At 35.6% G+C, this 16,328-nt stretch overlaps 1 protein-coding gene across 4 annotated transcripts; it reads right to left on the bottom strand.

Moving 5' to 3' along the window:
* Positions 1–1,196: 1,196 nt before the first annotated feature.
* cldn2 (claudin 2) lies at positions 1,197–4,453 on the bottom strand. 4 transcript variants are annotated; one of them, XM_073871123.1, is made up of 3 exons: positions 4,436–4,453; positions 2,686–2,816; positions 1,197–2,583 (listed from the first exon to the last, which is right to left on the bottom strand). In XM_073871123.1, exon 3 carries the CDS (start codon positions 2,510–2,512, stop codon positions 1,688–1,690), a length of 825 nt encoding a protein of 274 aa, XP_073727224.1. In that variant the 5' UTR covers positions 2,513–2,583; positions 2,686–2,816; positions 4,436–4,453; the 3' UTR covers positions 1,197–1,687. The 4 variants fall into 4 exon arrangements, with proteins under 4 accessions (XP_073727224.1, XP_055035619.2, XP_055035618.2 ...); XM_055179644.2 differs by lacking the exon at positions 4,436–4,453 and having other exon boundaries at positions 1,197–2,535; positions 2,686–2,856; XM_055179643.2 differs by lacking the exon at positions 4,436–4,453 and having other exon boundaries at positions 1,197–2,528; positions 2,686–2,856.
* Positions 4,454–16,328: the final 11,875 nt, after the last annotated feature.

Genomic DNA, 16,328 nt, shown 5'->3' with positions numbered 1-16,328 from the left:
GGTTCCCGGACAGGGATTAGGCTAAAATAAATGTAAGAGCTGTTCAAACTGAAAGCAGCTATAACTGACATATCTTAAAATATGCTTTGCTTTGCCTCAAAATGCACACAAGTAATTTTTTTCATAAGGCATATGGGTGATTCCCGCAATATTAGATTTATGAGGTGTCATGAAACATTTTGATTAAAAAAAATGCAAAATAAGAAGCATACAGTTACAAACATCTCTTCATACTATTTTGCACATGATTTCAAATGACATCATACAAACCAATTTTGTTTGTTTTTTCACATTTAAGGGGAAAATTTTCATTACCGCAACATGTCCATGACTGGATTTGGGTTCTTTGGAAATATTTATAATTAAAAAATCTAAAAAATAAAAAGCTTCAGTCAGTGCAAGTTATACTATAAACATTTACAGTAAAGAAACATGTGGTATTTGGTGATCATTGGTAAATGTAGAGACAATAATAAGGAATATAAATGTGTGTAAATAAATAAAAATTTCTCATCCTCCGCAACAATTTTCAATCATTGTTTAAGCCTTCAATGAACTAACATTTAAAAAAATTGTTGGAAGGGACATAATTGACTGTGACACTCAAGATGACTACCAGGTAAGTAGTTCTTATTTTTTCTCTCCAGATAAAAGTTGAAATTTTGTTTATCATAGTACCTAGACAACTTTTTAGTTCTCATTGCCGAAACATGAGTTTGTAAATGCATATATTTAATGTTGCGGTAATGATCATTTTTTATAATGATAATCTAAAAATATAAATAATTCTATAGGAAATTAAATCCTCTAAAAATTAAAATGGTTATATTAAGTTCAGACCTTAATCTTATATGTGCAAAAAAAAATTTCGCTTCAAGGGCTTTTAAAAAATCTTATGCTGGACACCTTCTAAGTCTGGATTTCGTGAGAATCACCCATATTTGTTAAAACTACTTATATTTCCTAATTAAACTAAGGGCTAGTCCTACCTTAAGCTAATCCCTGTCCAGGAAACCAGCCTAAAATTATTTATTTTATTATTAATTTTCATCATGTGCATTTGAGAAAGGAACCTGACATTGTTGTGCTTGTGTCCCCCTGATGTCTTAAAACTTAAATTGTCTCTGATAAGTACAGAGAGTCCTTTGTGGCTGATCTTAACACAATACAACATTAAAATCATTTTGCAACAGTAGTGCATATCATAAATCGTGCCCAAATGTTTATTTATAAAATGTTGTAAATTATACCATAATTGACCGAATTAACACACAATAATCTGACAAAATAAACACAATAACAGTAAATGTACAAAATAAAATAACAAATAATGTTTTTCTACATACAAAAAGAGTTTATGTTTAAGTGCACGGCTTATTATAGGACTGACCCAGATAGAGTTCATTGTGAAATGTTTGCAAAGAGGACAAAACGCCTCCCATACATTTTGCCCAAACATATTGATTGGTGTCTTTAAAAAAAACATCTTTGTGTTAATTTTAAACCTCCAAAAAAATCTAAATTTTGTCCCTAAATAAACTATGAAATAAACATATGTGCCATCATGTTTTCAGTTCACTTACGCTTTAGTTACGTGTCTGTTGTTCTTGTGCCAAAACAATTTTGCTTTTATAGGAGTCTGTTTTTGTTTGAGACAAAAAAAGTACAAGCAGTATCACATAAATCCTCAGACATAGCCTGTGACATCATATCTGGCAGCTGTGTTTTGCTGAGTTGATTTCCTTGAATCCTGGGCTGGCACAGATGAATGGGTACTGGTGCTGGTTTGGCTATTAAGGGTTTGGGTCATGTTGGCAGTGACATGGTTTTTGGTTTGTAACGTAGCTGGACGAAAGGACATCGAATGGGATGCTGCATGTGGCACGCGCCCAACGCCTTTTTGGTCAGGGTAGGGGTAAGGATGCCTGGTACCCCTGCTACTGTCTAAGTCATCGCAACAAGATGCACTCAACAGTCCACCACCCAACATGGAAATAAGCGAAGAAGCCAATCCAATATACAGACAGTCACCTATTTCAAACTTAAGACTGTCTGGAATGTTGCTCATGTGGAAGGTCTGGACCACCTCATGGGTCTTCCAAGATATAGGGATCAAAGACAAAAGCCCTGCCAGGAGAAACAGGGAACCACCTACCCCCGCCGCTTTGGTTTTAGCCGAAGAACCGCTCATACATGTGGTACACTGCATCCCGATAGTTGACACCATGCAAGCCAAGAGGGAAAAGATTGAAGAGATGACCATCATAGCCCTGGCCGCTTGTAGATCAGGGGTGAGCCCGAGCATTGTGTTGTACGTCTCGCATTGAAAGGCACCGGTGCTCTGATACACGCACTCCATCCAGAGACCTTTCATATTGACTACCGCAGTCACGATGTTGGAACCGATGTGTGCTGAGATTTCCCAGTAGGGTAGAAGAGTGGCTACCAGGGTCCCAAGCATGCCAAAGATGCCCAAAAAGAATCCCATCAACTCCAGCCCCGCTAAAGCCATGTCGGCCTCAGAATCACTGTGTTCTCCAAAGAAGTTACAAAGTCAAACAAACTGTGCTTCTTGGTTGTTTACTGTAACAAAATAACAACTCAGGTTTAGTTTATGAAACCTGTTAAAGGGCACAGGACTCAATTTGATACGTTGAATAAAGTAGAAGTGGAAAATGTACTTACAGAAGATATGCGGATCAAGTGAGATGTTATCCAGTTTCACTTGTTTATGTCTGTACTGTATGTATACATTTGATTCCTATCATCTCTTTAAATATTAGGAGTTGTCCCAGTTCACGAACACACAGGCACCTCTGGAAAAGGTAAGTTAAAGATTTACTCGTAACTAATCCTAAAACTAATCCCAAAAACAAGGCCACTGTGGGAAAGAGCAACATGAATCACAGTGATATTTTTTTCAGATGAGTAACTGATAAAACTTTATTGTTTTTTTGTGTAAAATGAGGGCTTTTATGACCTTAACATAATTTAAGTTTTAAAAATGACTGATTTTAATGATTTGTTCACTGTTAATCCAGATATTGTCTTTACTTAAACAATCAAGTAAACATCACTTAATATTTTCTGTTTTGAAGCCAAAGCTTAAAAAGTTTAGTTGATTTAACTTTTAAGCTTACAAAATTCATTAAAACATTCAAATAAAAAGAACTTAAAATTATTAGTTCATGTTGTGAGGAATACCCATAATCCTTTGCGCCTGAATATTTAGATTATTTTCTGCTTTTTCACAGAATAAAAACTGATAAGAACGTTCACTACTCAAATACTTGTTAATAAAATGTCATATAGGTTCAAGCTCTTATATTATTGATGTTGTTTTATAATTTTGTTAAGTCACCATTCAGTGTTTCCGTGAATGAACCCTGTTCAGAACATGTTATTGTATTTCTCTCCACAGTACTGACAATGTATGTCAAAAACAGTTTTGTTTGTGTTTCTGTGGAGAATCACGTTTATTCAATGATTGACTTAAAGTCAGTCAGTCATTTTGTGTTATAATACTATTTATAACATCAAAAGTAATATAAAGTGATAAAAACTAAAGTTATATGCAACGGGTTTCCTCACAAATTTCTAGTAATGTCAACTAATCCGGGTTAAGAGTGCAGGAATATTGGAAGAAATGAAAACATTAAGTCTATTCAATTTAAATTTGTTGTTAGAATAGCTTACATGTTTAAGTAAACTTCACTTAAAGTTTTTAAGTAATCATTACCTAAATTTTTTAGAGCAACAGGTTACTTTCATTTTATTAAGTAAACTCCACTTATCCGGGTTTACAGTGTTCCTTTATATATATTTATTACATATAGCCTTCTATATGTACAACAGAGCCCAAAAGTCAAAAGACCGCCTTGGATCCGTACAGAAGTTAGCAGTTACGGTGCGGATCTGGCCCAGAGTCAACTTGGTTCAAAAAGGGACAAACCCAGTTGTTTGGCTAAATTAACCTAAAAAATGTTTAGCCTCATCTTGAATTCGTACATATTTTACAACTTGGCTTATTCATATGAATTTGAATCCATAAAAACGTACATAAAAAAACTATAATTAAAACCTTACCCCCACCACCAGGACGAAAGCAAATCGTACAAAAATATATGAGTGTGGTCGTACAAATTTATACGAATTAGCCACCTTGTAAATACGTAAGAGTTGCCATGATATTGCATTGTTATATTTGACCCAACAATTTGGTTAAATCATCCCAGCATATGTTAAATTACACCACAACAGTTTGGGTTTGGTCCCATTTTGACTCGATGCAGGGTTGAAAATAACCAAGCATTTTATGTGTATAATGTACTTATTGTAAATATGATAATAAACACATTTAACATGGTGAAATCTGTTTTATTTTATTAAGAATTACACAAAAAATACAACAATTACCAAACAATTTTAAACTTACCTGGTTAGTTGTATCTTCAAGTCGACGCTGTTGGTATATCTTCACACAAGTATAATGTCAAACTTTCACTGTAGAAGACCGTGTGTGTGTGTGTGTGTTTGTTTCAACTAGATTTGACTAAACACGCAATTCAATCTTAGTTAAATCACATGGCACATCTCACTGTAATAAGATTATACTAATAATCCAGTCTTACTTGAAAGGTCAACTGGGAAACAGCAAAAACAGTTTATAACTCTCAGAATAAAGGGTACAAAAGTTGTCACTGGGGTTCTTCCTTTTCAAAAGTACACATAGTAGGACCTTTTAAACTTAATTCTCTTATGCTCAAATATGATTGTCTTTATGATTTTGTGGCTTTAAATGTTTTTTAGGTTGTGGAAAATAAATTTTTATCAATATATAATACCAAATTACTCAAATATATGGTAGAAAAAGCAAGCATTAGAAGTACTACTCTTTTTCAAGGGCCAGATTTTTTTTTTTTTTAAATATTATGCAGGCCAAACTTTTACCCCAATTGTTTGACCTTTTATGTATTTTTTTTTACTTCTTGCTATTATATATTATTATTATATGTGTTATAACTTATGTTGTTTTGACAAAATTTGTCTTATATTATAAACATGCATTTTCAAAATTTTACTTTTAAATACTTAAAACTCATATTTTATTTTTTAATATTTTAAAAACAATTTCAGTGTAACATTGCGAGAGACAAATGTTAACAGTTTAACTACCAACATTGCACAAAAAAGGGCAATAATCAACACATGTATTTTTGTATAGCACTTATTAACTGTAATGCACTTAAACTCTTTCATAAATTGAAACAAAAATGGTTACATTTCAAGTATTCACAACATATAGTCTTCTCCTAATGATGAAAATTGCACTTCATGTTTTCTTTTATAATATTTTTAAGATATAAGCTAAACCGCCTTTCCATTGTACACTACCTTCAGACACGACTGTTGGAGTTCGCCCCCTAGTGGCAGTCGTAATAAAATATCAGTTTAATTGTAAATCCTTGTCAACAAGGGAAAGAAGCTCATTACAGCACAAGACCCTTCAATCTATTAATATATTTATACTTAATAATTTACTTATCAGTAATCAATCGTTTTTAAAGGATTCAAGTGTTACCAATAAAGGTAAACAAAAAATCATTTTCACCTCACACACAGTGTTTTGATTGGAATACATTGAAATACTTCCAATCGGCGTGTCAAATGCAGTCCCACCAGTTTATTTTCTTTATGCACCCAAATTCTGCACCAGCAGATGGTTGGCACCCCACGCAGCCCCTTTCCGACTCTTCTTCCGGTTTATCGGCCATCATTTGTCATGTACGGTGGAAAGGCGGCTTTAAAGGAATACTCCATTTTCTTAAAAGAAAAATTCAGATAATTTACTCACCACCATGTCATCCAAAATGTTGATGTCTTTCTTTGATCAGTCTAGAAGAAATTATGTTTTTGTGAGGAATACATTGCAGGATTTTTCTCATTTTAATGGACTTTAATAGAGCCCAACATTTAATACTTAACTCAACACTTAACAGTTTTTTTCAACTGAGTTTCAAAGGACTCTAAACGATCCCAAACGAGGCATAAGGGTCTTATCTAGCAAAACAATTGTCATTTTTGACAAGAAAAATAAAAAATATACACTTTTAAACCACAACTTCTCGTCTAGATCCCGTCTATAATAAACATTTTTGATACTTTGGGAGCTTTGGTGTTGCCAACTCTGCATTCTTATACCATTACGTTCTTTTTTGTCGAGCACCATACTAAGATTGACGTGCGTGCTTTTGCCTGCTTTTATGCGATCTTTTATACTAAAATGATTATTATAATATAATATATATTGTAAAAATGTTAAAAATGTAAAATATGATTGGACTGTTCATTGGGTCACAGTGAGGTCTCCCGGGTCAGGGGTGATATGTGTAGGTGCAGCAGTGGGAACAGTGCTCATGTATTTGGAGGTGTCGGTCCAGTATGAGGGTGATAGGAGTGTGTCTATACAGAAGTGTGACGACTGGTGTCATTCACACACCACCTCAAATGAGCTCAAATGTGTTGAGATGCACACGCTACAGTGCAGTCGGAGTCTAAATGTTTATTCCCAAATTCAGCAGCTGTCAACTTTAACCTGTATGACCAGCACATGGATTGAAACACTAGAAATATTTAGTTATGAATGAAAATGAAAAGCATACAAGCCATTCAAAGATTAATCCTTAATACAAAAATCTCTTGCTTAGAATGTATTTGTATTGTATGTATAGACAATATGTGACCTCTTCTGTGAAATCCAGACTGTGTAAAGTACACATGAAGCTTTATATGCACAGTCATTGAATACACTCTTATTATGTCTCGGGCTTGTCGTTCTCACCTCATCTCTCCAGAGGTCATTTGTGGAGGTGTGTGTGCATGACACCCGTCCTCACACCTTCACGAAAACACACTTCTTTTCACCATCTCTGCATGCTCTCTCACAGTAATGTACTCGGTTCCCACAATAGCACTTGCACACTTAGCCCTCCATACTAGACACGGACGACCCCACTGTGACCTATGATGATACACACTTATTAGTGCTCCCACTATCGGTATTGTTTATATTTCTTTTTCACCCACAAACATTGTTTGTGACACAGACGTGTGAATGATGCATTTGGGGGAGAGGTGTGCCAGTCACAACTTCACTTGGTGTAGTATGCAATGCTTTACACTTCAAAAATGTCTTAAAATATGAAATTTTCTAACCCAAAATGCTTAGGTCAGATAATTCCCAAATGGGTAGGTCCATATATAGTTTAACCCAACCAGCTGAAACAACCCACAGCTTTTTTGAGTAGCAATGCCCTTGAAAACAATCAGAGTACCTAAGCTATACTTGAAATATTATCAAGCTTCTTCAGAAAATATAAATATCTGGTTTTAGTTAAGAAAGTTTTACTTAAAAACTACCTTCATTGAAATTGATTCAGAAACTAAGAAGATATTTGAGATGGGGGTTGATCTGTGAGTCTATCACATCTAGATGACCCTAATCATCATTAATTCTCTTATCAATACATTTCTGACCATTTGGTCTCGGCCCCCTTACACAAAGTAAAGCCAAATCCTGTAGCTCTATTGCTTATGTATCTAAAATCTCTCTTTGACCTCAAATACGGGCCAAGTACTTTCTTGGCTGAGTATAAAATTGAAACAAAGCTTGGATTACCTAAGAATTTGGTCTGTTTGATCCAGGGATCGCCTGTACAGGATTTAGTACACAACACACTTTTTTTGCATAAGTTTTTGGTTATGCCATAGGTCAGCGTCCAGGTCATGAGTACATGGAGGTGCCGATGTGGGAATAGCAGCATCGGCTGAAGGTCTTGACCCGGGCACGTGTGTCTGAGCAGAAAGTGAGCAGATTCGTGATGATCCGCAGTGTGAGGTCTGGTGTCGACTCAACACCTCCTCAGATAAGAGATGAGGTGTGAGGAGCACAAGAGTGAACAAGGTCACTAGACGGTCGTTGCCTAATGCAATTCTGGTAAATTAACCTTTTCGTCTTAAATATAAATGCAATCATTTAAGAAAAGTAGACAAGTTTTGTACCGATTGGATTAAAGAAAAAGTTATTTAAAAAATGTGCCCACATTAGTCCCCAACATCACTTGAGGGTTAAACTGTAAAGAGTTTACCAACAGCAAATAACAGCAATTTGACCTTGTTCGCCATATATACTTCATGTATTTTCACATACTTAATACGTTTTTATACAGGTGTTTTTTTAGTTATTTTACAAAGATAAACTGTATTTTAAAATAATATTACTGTATAAATGCAGAGCAATTTAATAAAATAACTAATAAAAGCCGTATATTTACAGGGATTGACCTGTATTTCATGTATTTTCACATAATTTATCTGTTTTTCTACAGTTTTATAACAATTATTAACAGTAATATTAGGACTGTAAAAGATTCTCTGTATTTTTACAGTTTTGTATGTAATTTTTTTTACCGTAATTTGACGGAATTTCTCTGGCGACTTTGCTGCCAGAGATTTACCGTTTTTTTACGGATTTTTTTTTTACAGTGACTGTGCAGAAGTATTTTCATGCCACCATTAGATGGATGTTGTTTTTGCAATTATATAGGGAGCATATACAGTTTAATTACTTCTTAGTCTCTTTATTAGAATACAAACAGAAAATAATATAAAAAATAAGCTCCTCTTACACTTGATCAATAGCAGGAATCTGCGATCTGCTGGACTCTTAAACCTAAATGAAATAAAATCCTAAGTTCTAATTCTTATCAAATGATTTCAGGACTGTTCTGAGTTCAGGATGCGTTTAGTGACAAGACTTGGCACTGACTTTTACCAGAAGAATTCAAATTGTGTTTTTTATTTTGTGTTAATATTTCCTATATTCTGTTTGTATTTGAATAAAGATACCTGAAAAATAAATATGGATTGGCATTAAAACTTATTTTAAAACAACATCGCTGATAATGGCCTAGACTTTGCACAGTATATTGACTGTATATGTTCTTCTACAGTATATTAGCAGAGGTGTGAGTTGGTTACAATCTGTAAGTGTTAATTGCGCTGCAATTACAAACATGACAATCAAAGAGCTTCATGTTGGGCAGTAAATGAATCAAATTAGGATGTATAGTAGGGCTGCTTAATAAAAACCATAATGAAATTTGTTCCTGGAAGTTCCTGTGACTTTATCAGTAAAGCATGCTGTTAGCAACGCATATCATTCAACACAAATAGTAAAACAAATATCAATTGAACACAGTGAATAAGTAGCTTAAAAGTGTCTGCCTAATGCATATATTTAGAGTAAATTAGAATAAAATCTTATTTAAAATGATCTCATTTAGGTCTGGGTACCATTGTACAGACAACACACATCAGTGATGTGTTTAGAAAATACTTTTTTAAAACCAATAAATCAGTTAATCGGACAAGTAATCATTTTTAGTTCTCTACCAATAATCCTGGTATGTAGTTATCTAGATAATAAATGATTCACATAAAGCACACATTTTCCAGACACATGGTTGATAGGTGTACTTTCAAAAGACATAATAGTAAAGTAGTTGGAGTTACGCGTCCTCGGTAAAATAGTGATGACTGAGTCTTGGCCAAACTTTAAGGGGGACATACCATGAAAATGTGACTTTTTCAATTGGGTCCCCAGTGCTTTTATAGACCATTTCAAAAGATGTAAACAACACTGGTCCAGAAGCACTTCCTGTTTCAGTTTTTTAACACTAGATAAACGTTGGGATAAAATACAACCAACAGAACATATACAACTGAGTCAAAAAGTTAAACAAACCATCTAAAAGATAATGATATATGTGTGAAATAAACAAAACAGTCAAAAACTGAAACAGGAAGTGTTTCTGGACCAGTGTTGTTTACATCTTTTGAAATGGTTTATAAACAAAATGTGAATAAGAACAACCCAGTAACTTAGTTTTGGTAAACCATTCTCCACAAGCATGTGAAAAAATAGGTCATTGACATTTGGCTCCCCTTGTGATGTCAGAAGGGGATAATACCTCCCCTTAATCTGCACTACAAAGTGACAATTTTAACATGTTATAATAAATGATCTGTGTGGTATTTTGAGCTAAAACTTCACATATGTACTCTGGGGACATCTTAATAAAGTCTTGTGAAATTACCCCTTTAAATCATTAAACTGTGAATTTATACAGCATTTCCCATCTAAAATCATATAACTTCACTCTAAAAAAAATGCTGGGGTATTTTCTACCCACTGTTGGACCAAAAAGGGACAAACCTAACCCTTTCGGTTGTAATTTTTTTAAACCAATTTCTGTGTCAAAATATAAACATGTTCTGGGTTAAATTAACCCAACGGCTGGGTTTGTCTCTTTTTGACCAAACAGCTCAAAACTCAATTATTATTATTTTCTTTTTGCAACAAGAAACAAAAATAAATACGGTGAAATTGCAAGTTTTAAGTCGAGCTTCCTTAAACAGCAAACAGTTCAAGTTAATTAAAAATAATTTGTCTAAATAACTTAAAATGTGAAAAATGTTACAGGAACTCCAAATATCTAAGTTGTTATATTTTTCTTTATTAGATTAAGTTGACATTACTTAATATATTTAATTACAGTGAGCATTGTGAGTTGAAAATCATTTTTACAGTGTATTTCTAATAAATATTTGATGTTTTATAGGCTATAATTCTCAATGAAACGGTTCTGTTTTTGGGTTAAAGCGGGGTCGGTGTGTATCTGTGTAGGTGCTGGTGTGGGAACAGTGATGCAGCTGGTTCGTGTACTGTATCTGGGTGTCACTAGACAGAGCAGAGGAAGGTGAGAGAAGTGTGTCCATGAAGGTGTGAGGGCTGGTGCCTCTACACACACCTCTACACATGAGCCGTGGTGTGATGCTTACGTGAGGAAAAAAATGGGTCACCCAAATAAACCTCCAGATACTCTGAGCATGAACACAGCTTGACCTCATAATGCAAGAGCAATGTAAACGATGAATTTTACTTTATGCTAAATCATGCTAGTATGTCAGATGAGCTAATACTTTATAATCGACAACTTTCACATTTTAAAAGATATGCATTTTCCCAGACGCACTGTGAGACACAAACAGAAAAGAATCAAGGATGTTTAACGGCTGTAACCATTTTAATTCACCTCTAATCTATACTTTTAAAAGCCTTCTGTATGGACACGGCTGAAAACCATAAACTGCTTTGGCGTTCACAAAGCAAAAGAGCTTTGTGCTGCCACCTGTTGGACTTCTTTCTATATTGGTTTATTTTTCGAGCAATATCTAAAACGTGCAATGAATTATTGATGTATTGTGACCCTGCATGCAGTTAAAGTCAGTGTGAATTTCTGTTTTCTACATAAAATCATCCCACATAATGTAAAGAAATTTCTGTGAAAATGTAACCTTTAATATCTTTAATGTTGACTGAGTAAGATGATGATCATGTAAATCAATGTGAAATTAAACTTTGATGGTCATAATCTCATGATTAGATTATGAGACTTTAACCTGGATATATGGACAGGGTCACATTTAAGTCATGATGGGTCAGATTTAAGTGAGAATACTGGTGCTGATGTGGGAACGCTGGTGTTGGGACTGGGACATGGAAGGTGGAGAAGAGGGTGAGAGAAGTGAGTCCATTTGAGGCGTAAGGGCTGGTGCCTCCACGCACACCTCCTTAAATGAGCTGAGGTGTGATGCTTACGTAGACGTGAGAATGACTAAGACACCGGAAAACAACATTACCGGACACTCTGACCCTGAGCTGGGGTCATAAGGTGATGTTTATCATTTTTTAAGGTACAATAATGCATTTATCCCAAGTTATTGTATAGAGAATCCAAATAGAGAAACGTAAAATACTGGGTTACTTTCATCCCAAAAAGGGTTCAATTAAACTATTCCCAGTTGTATTTCCCCATAAACTGTAAACAATGTGACTCTGTAGGGCAAAACTGTAAGCTGTTTGTTACTAAATCTTCACCAACATGGCTCAGCATATGATTATCAGATATTATTGTGTCTTTTAAGCCTCTGTATAAACAAAAACCTTTTTTTGGCTCTTTGTAATATGTTGGACTTAAAGATATCTATAAAGTAGTGTGCCCCGAAACATTTAAAAGATATAAGCATTAAAAAATCTACAATCTCTCACTTCCTTAAATATATGGATCAACATTTCAAAGCACTTAAGTGGGTCTTTGTATGTATTTGCAACATGCTAGTATCATTATTAAAGGTATGTAAATGTCCGTTACATGTCTTTACGGAACAAGACTCACTCCCAAAAATGTGATGATTGACACAGAGATAGCCATAGCAGCGTTCTGCCTTCTCGCGTGCTTATCACTCACAGTCACAGCTTTGACCAAAATAATCTAACAGCGTTATGTTTTGTAATAAACCTCCATCTTGGCGTTATGTATTGTGTGCATTTTGTGTATTGTCTTGCAGTGTTGCCAGGTCCTCCTCTTCTTGTGGCGCTTAACCGTTTATGGCTTTTGGCTCATGAAGCGATCAAGTTTTTGTTGTTGTTAAAGTTTGAAGGTGTCGGTCGCAATATTTTCATCTTTGAGGTAAAGCATTTGGATTTTTTTCTGTTTATTGTTGGATTTTTCTTGTTTAGTGCAAGATCTGGCAACACAAATCATCAAACGCTCGTGCCGCTGTCATTTTCTGCACCGCACATACAGAAGACTTTTCCTCTTCTAAGCATTTATTTTTTCAGAAGAGAGATCTGTCCTGTTTATGATGAACGTTTAAACACTTTATTAGTTGTTCATTTCGGTTATGTACACACTATGCATAATTTTGCGAGAGTTAATTCGGTTGTAGAATGCGGTTGTCAGTCCTGGAAATTACTGAACTGTGTATACAGAACAGGATTAAGCATTAAAAGGTGAAGTGACAACCGAATTAATATGCAGTGTGTACGGGACCTATATTTACCAGATGAATAATAAGAGTTCTGTACATGGTAATGACATATCATGAGCCTCAAACATGATTGTTTCCTAAACCTCGTGCATACAAAAGACAGCAGGAAAACAGGCCAATCTCAACATAACACTGTACGTTTACATTCGAGGTGACTGCTGAGTTAGAGCTATATGCTAGTTAATGCTATATGGTAGCATTTAGGCTAAAGTTCTACTATTGACATTAGGGGTTGTGCACACCAAAACTTTTGGAGGACGGCGAATGCCATCAGTTTTTTCAGCTGAGTGCCAGTTTTCTTCAGCTAAGCGCTTTGGTAGCTCTGATACGTCAGCTGTGAGACGGTTGGTTGCTGTGATACTTGTCCCGCCCCTCCTCCACTGTGATTGGACGGCCGCGTGAGAACTGACATTAACGAGCGGAACTTTTCTCCCAAAGTTGAATATTTTTCAACTCTCGGGCTGAGCGCGGAAAAACCGCAGAGCGCCGGAAGAAAACCGCTAGCTACTGGCTTATTCGAAAAACGCAGAGCTTCCATTGGAAACAATTGAAAACATGCGCCGGCCGCGGGCATAAAAGCTTTGGTGTGCACGCCCCCTTACAGTTACATTTTACAGGTCATACTGAACCCCCCCACACACACAAACTTACCACTCAGAAACGTCATTAACAATCTCAGAATAATTGATTATTCCTGAAAATCTGTATCTTTGTCTGATACAGGCTTAAACATGAGGTCTGTTTACACACACACAGAGCTACTGAAATTTTGAGTGTTGCTCTGATTGGCCGTTTTTCAGAGCAACACTCAAAATTATTATTTATGACCTTTGCAAATAAGGTAATAATAGACCATTTCATTCTAGAGTTGTAAATGGACATGTAAAAACGTCTCTAAATCATTTTTGCACTTAATAAAGCCACGTAACATTTGTGCATTCTTTGGCACCTTTAAGTATCATCCTAACTTTCATTTTATGCCTGTAATCCAAAGACACTTTTATCCAAAGTGACTGGAATATACATTTATCAGTATGTGTGTTGCCTGTGAATCAAACCCACAATGTTTTGCACTGCTAATGTAATGCTTTACGAATTGAGCTAAGGGGACCAATTCATTCTAAACGAAACTTTTATACTTTACTGGTTTTAGGAGACACACAACAGTAGTTTAGGAAATTGCGCTGGGTAATTTGCCAGGGGTGAAGAAATGCAGGGCTATAAATTCAGTGATGCTTGTCAGAAACAGTTGATCTTTAAGTGTAATATAGTCCTGAACTTTATAGTAATAGCTGCAATAAAATGCATCTTTATTGTAACCAAAAAGTTTTAATGTAAGATTAAAGACTCAGAGAGCTAATCTTCCCTCCCAACCAGTTTACAGTCAGGTAAACAAGCAAAGCAATACTTGGTCTGTAAAGCAACCAAATTCAAATTTCTCCAGAAGTGCATGGCAGCCATCTTTTGAATCGAATATATAATATATACACTGCCAAATAAGTTGTTTGGGGTTGGGGTTAGAACGACTTTCTGTTACATTTAAGACATCCAAACAGGGACGGATTATGGCAATGATGTGCCCTGGGCACGGATGTCTCAAAGGCCCCCCTTTACCAATTTTTTGGGCAACAGCGTTGCACCTGTATGCACAGGGCTCAAGTGTTGGTTCGCCTCTGCCTGTATGCCCCATTTTACAGGATTAACAATGGCACTAATACGCGGGGAGAGAATGCACACAATATTCTGTACTTTCACACCACAAATTGGTTTATTTATATCTCACCAGTATCTGACAACATACTGTACAACATACTCAATCAAAAAGCCCGGTTGCATGAAAGTCCTTAAGATAAGAAATCCCTTAAATATAAGGTTAAGGGTGTTCTTAATAAAAAATGGGTTGCAAGAAAAACCTTAAGTGAACCTTAGTGCTGTCAATAAGGCTGTCAATAAAGTATTACCTTAAGTTCTGTTATGCGTTGCTACAAAGTCCTTAAGTCCCATTTTTCCCTTAAAACTTAAGGGACTATAACAGGTCCCTTAACCTCACACGCGATGGCTGATTGTATGGTTATTTAAGAAAATGAAGTACCAACGCGCATTTCTAACGTTTGAAATAATCCCTTAGAGAAAAGTGTTGCGCATTTATTAGGAGAATAGCGGTTTGATCGTCCGTCAATCTAAACAGTTTCCAGTTTGAATTACTTTAAGGTTTTAAACATGCGGCACTTTACAGTCTGTTATTTGAGATGTTTCATTGTACACAAATCCGCCGTCTGTTGAGCTGCTTGCGTTAATTTGTTCATGCTGTGAGATTTTGTAATTATAGCAACCGCTCCTCCTCTGCTGTCTTTTGGCAGAGACTATTGTAAAATACTTAGAATAGACACTTAGGTAAGGGTGACAGTTAAGACCTTTGTTGCAACGCTCTTAAATAAATGCCTTACTTCAGAGATTTTTTTCTCCCTCAGGGAAACCCTCACTTAAGGAGTTTCATGCAACCGGGCAGGCACACCTCTCCAAATCATATCTCAGGAGAAAATTCTTATTTGAAAAACGCAGAGTTTCCATTGGAGTCAATTGAAAACATGCGCTGGCCGCGAGTGTAAAAGCTTTGTGTGTCCAGCCCCTTAAATCTTAGAATAAAAAGTTGGTTTAAATTTACCTTAGCTTCCACAACACCATCAAAATCCAGTTCCCTCACAAGATCGCATTCAATGGCCATTAAAGACAGTGAATTTAGACGTCATTGACACATTTTGCTTCTTAGTTTGTTTTTTACTCTTGCCATTAGAGAAAATGAACGTTCTACTTCACAGTTGCTGACTGGCAAGGTGATGAAAAGCTGTCCTTTTTGTGCTTTCTTATCACTCATCCACTTGGTTGTGGTTTTAAACTCATTTTTTGTTTTGGTTTTTGAGTAACCGTCTTCTACGGGTGACTTTTATATTGCGCAATGCTTTTCACTCGCCTCTAGATGTCCCTCTCAACAGCGCAGCAATACATAAAAATTATTTATTTGATTTATTTACTAGTTAATACTTTGCAACTGCAAAAAACACATTATTCCTCAATATTTAACACAATTTTACTGAAAATAAAATTAAAATAAAACTATTTATTTGAAAAGAATAGACATGTTAAATTTGACAGGGCCCCCTGGTGGCCAGTGCCCTGGGCAAGTGCCCAGTAGGCCCGTGCGTTAATCCGTGCCTGCATCCAAACCCCAACTCTAACCCCAACCCCAAGAAAAACATGTAGAAACCAATACATAAAATTACATCTTAACTCAAACCCCAAATCTAACCCCAACTGCAAGCAACAAAGATTTAAAACTAGGACAAAAACAATGAAGAAACAAAATATAAAATCAC

The sequence above is a fragment of the Misgurnus anguillicaudatus genome, chromosome 9 (genome assembly GCF_027580225.2).
Source record: "Misgurnus anguillicaudatus chromosome 9, ASM2758022v2, whole genome shotgun sequence".
Classification (NCBI taxonomy): Eukaryota; Metazoa; Chordata; class Actinopteri; order Cypriniformes; family Cobitidae; genus Misgurnus; species Misgurnus anguillicaudatus.
Note: the sequence above shows the minus strand (reverse complement) of the source record. Positions and strands in the feature narration are given on the sequence as shown.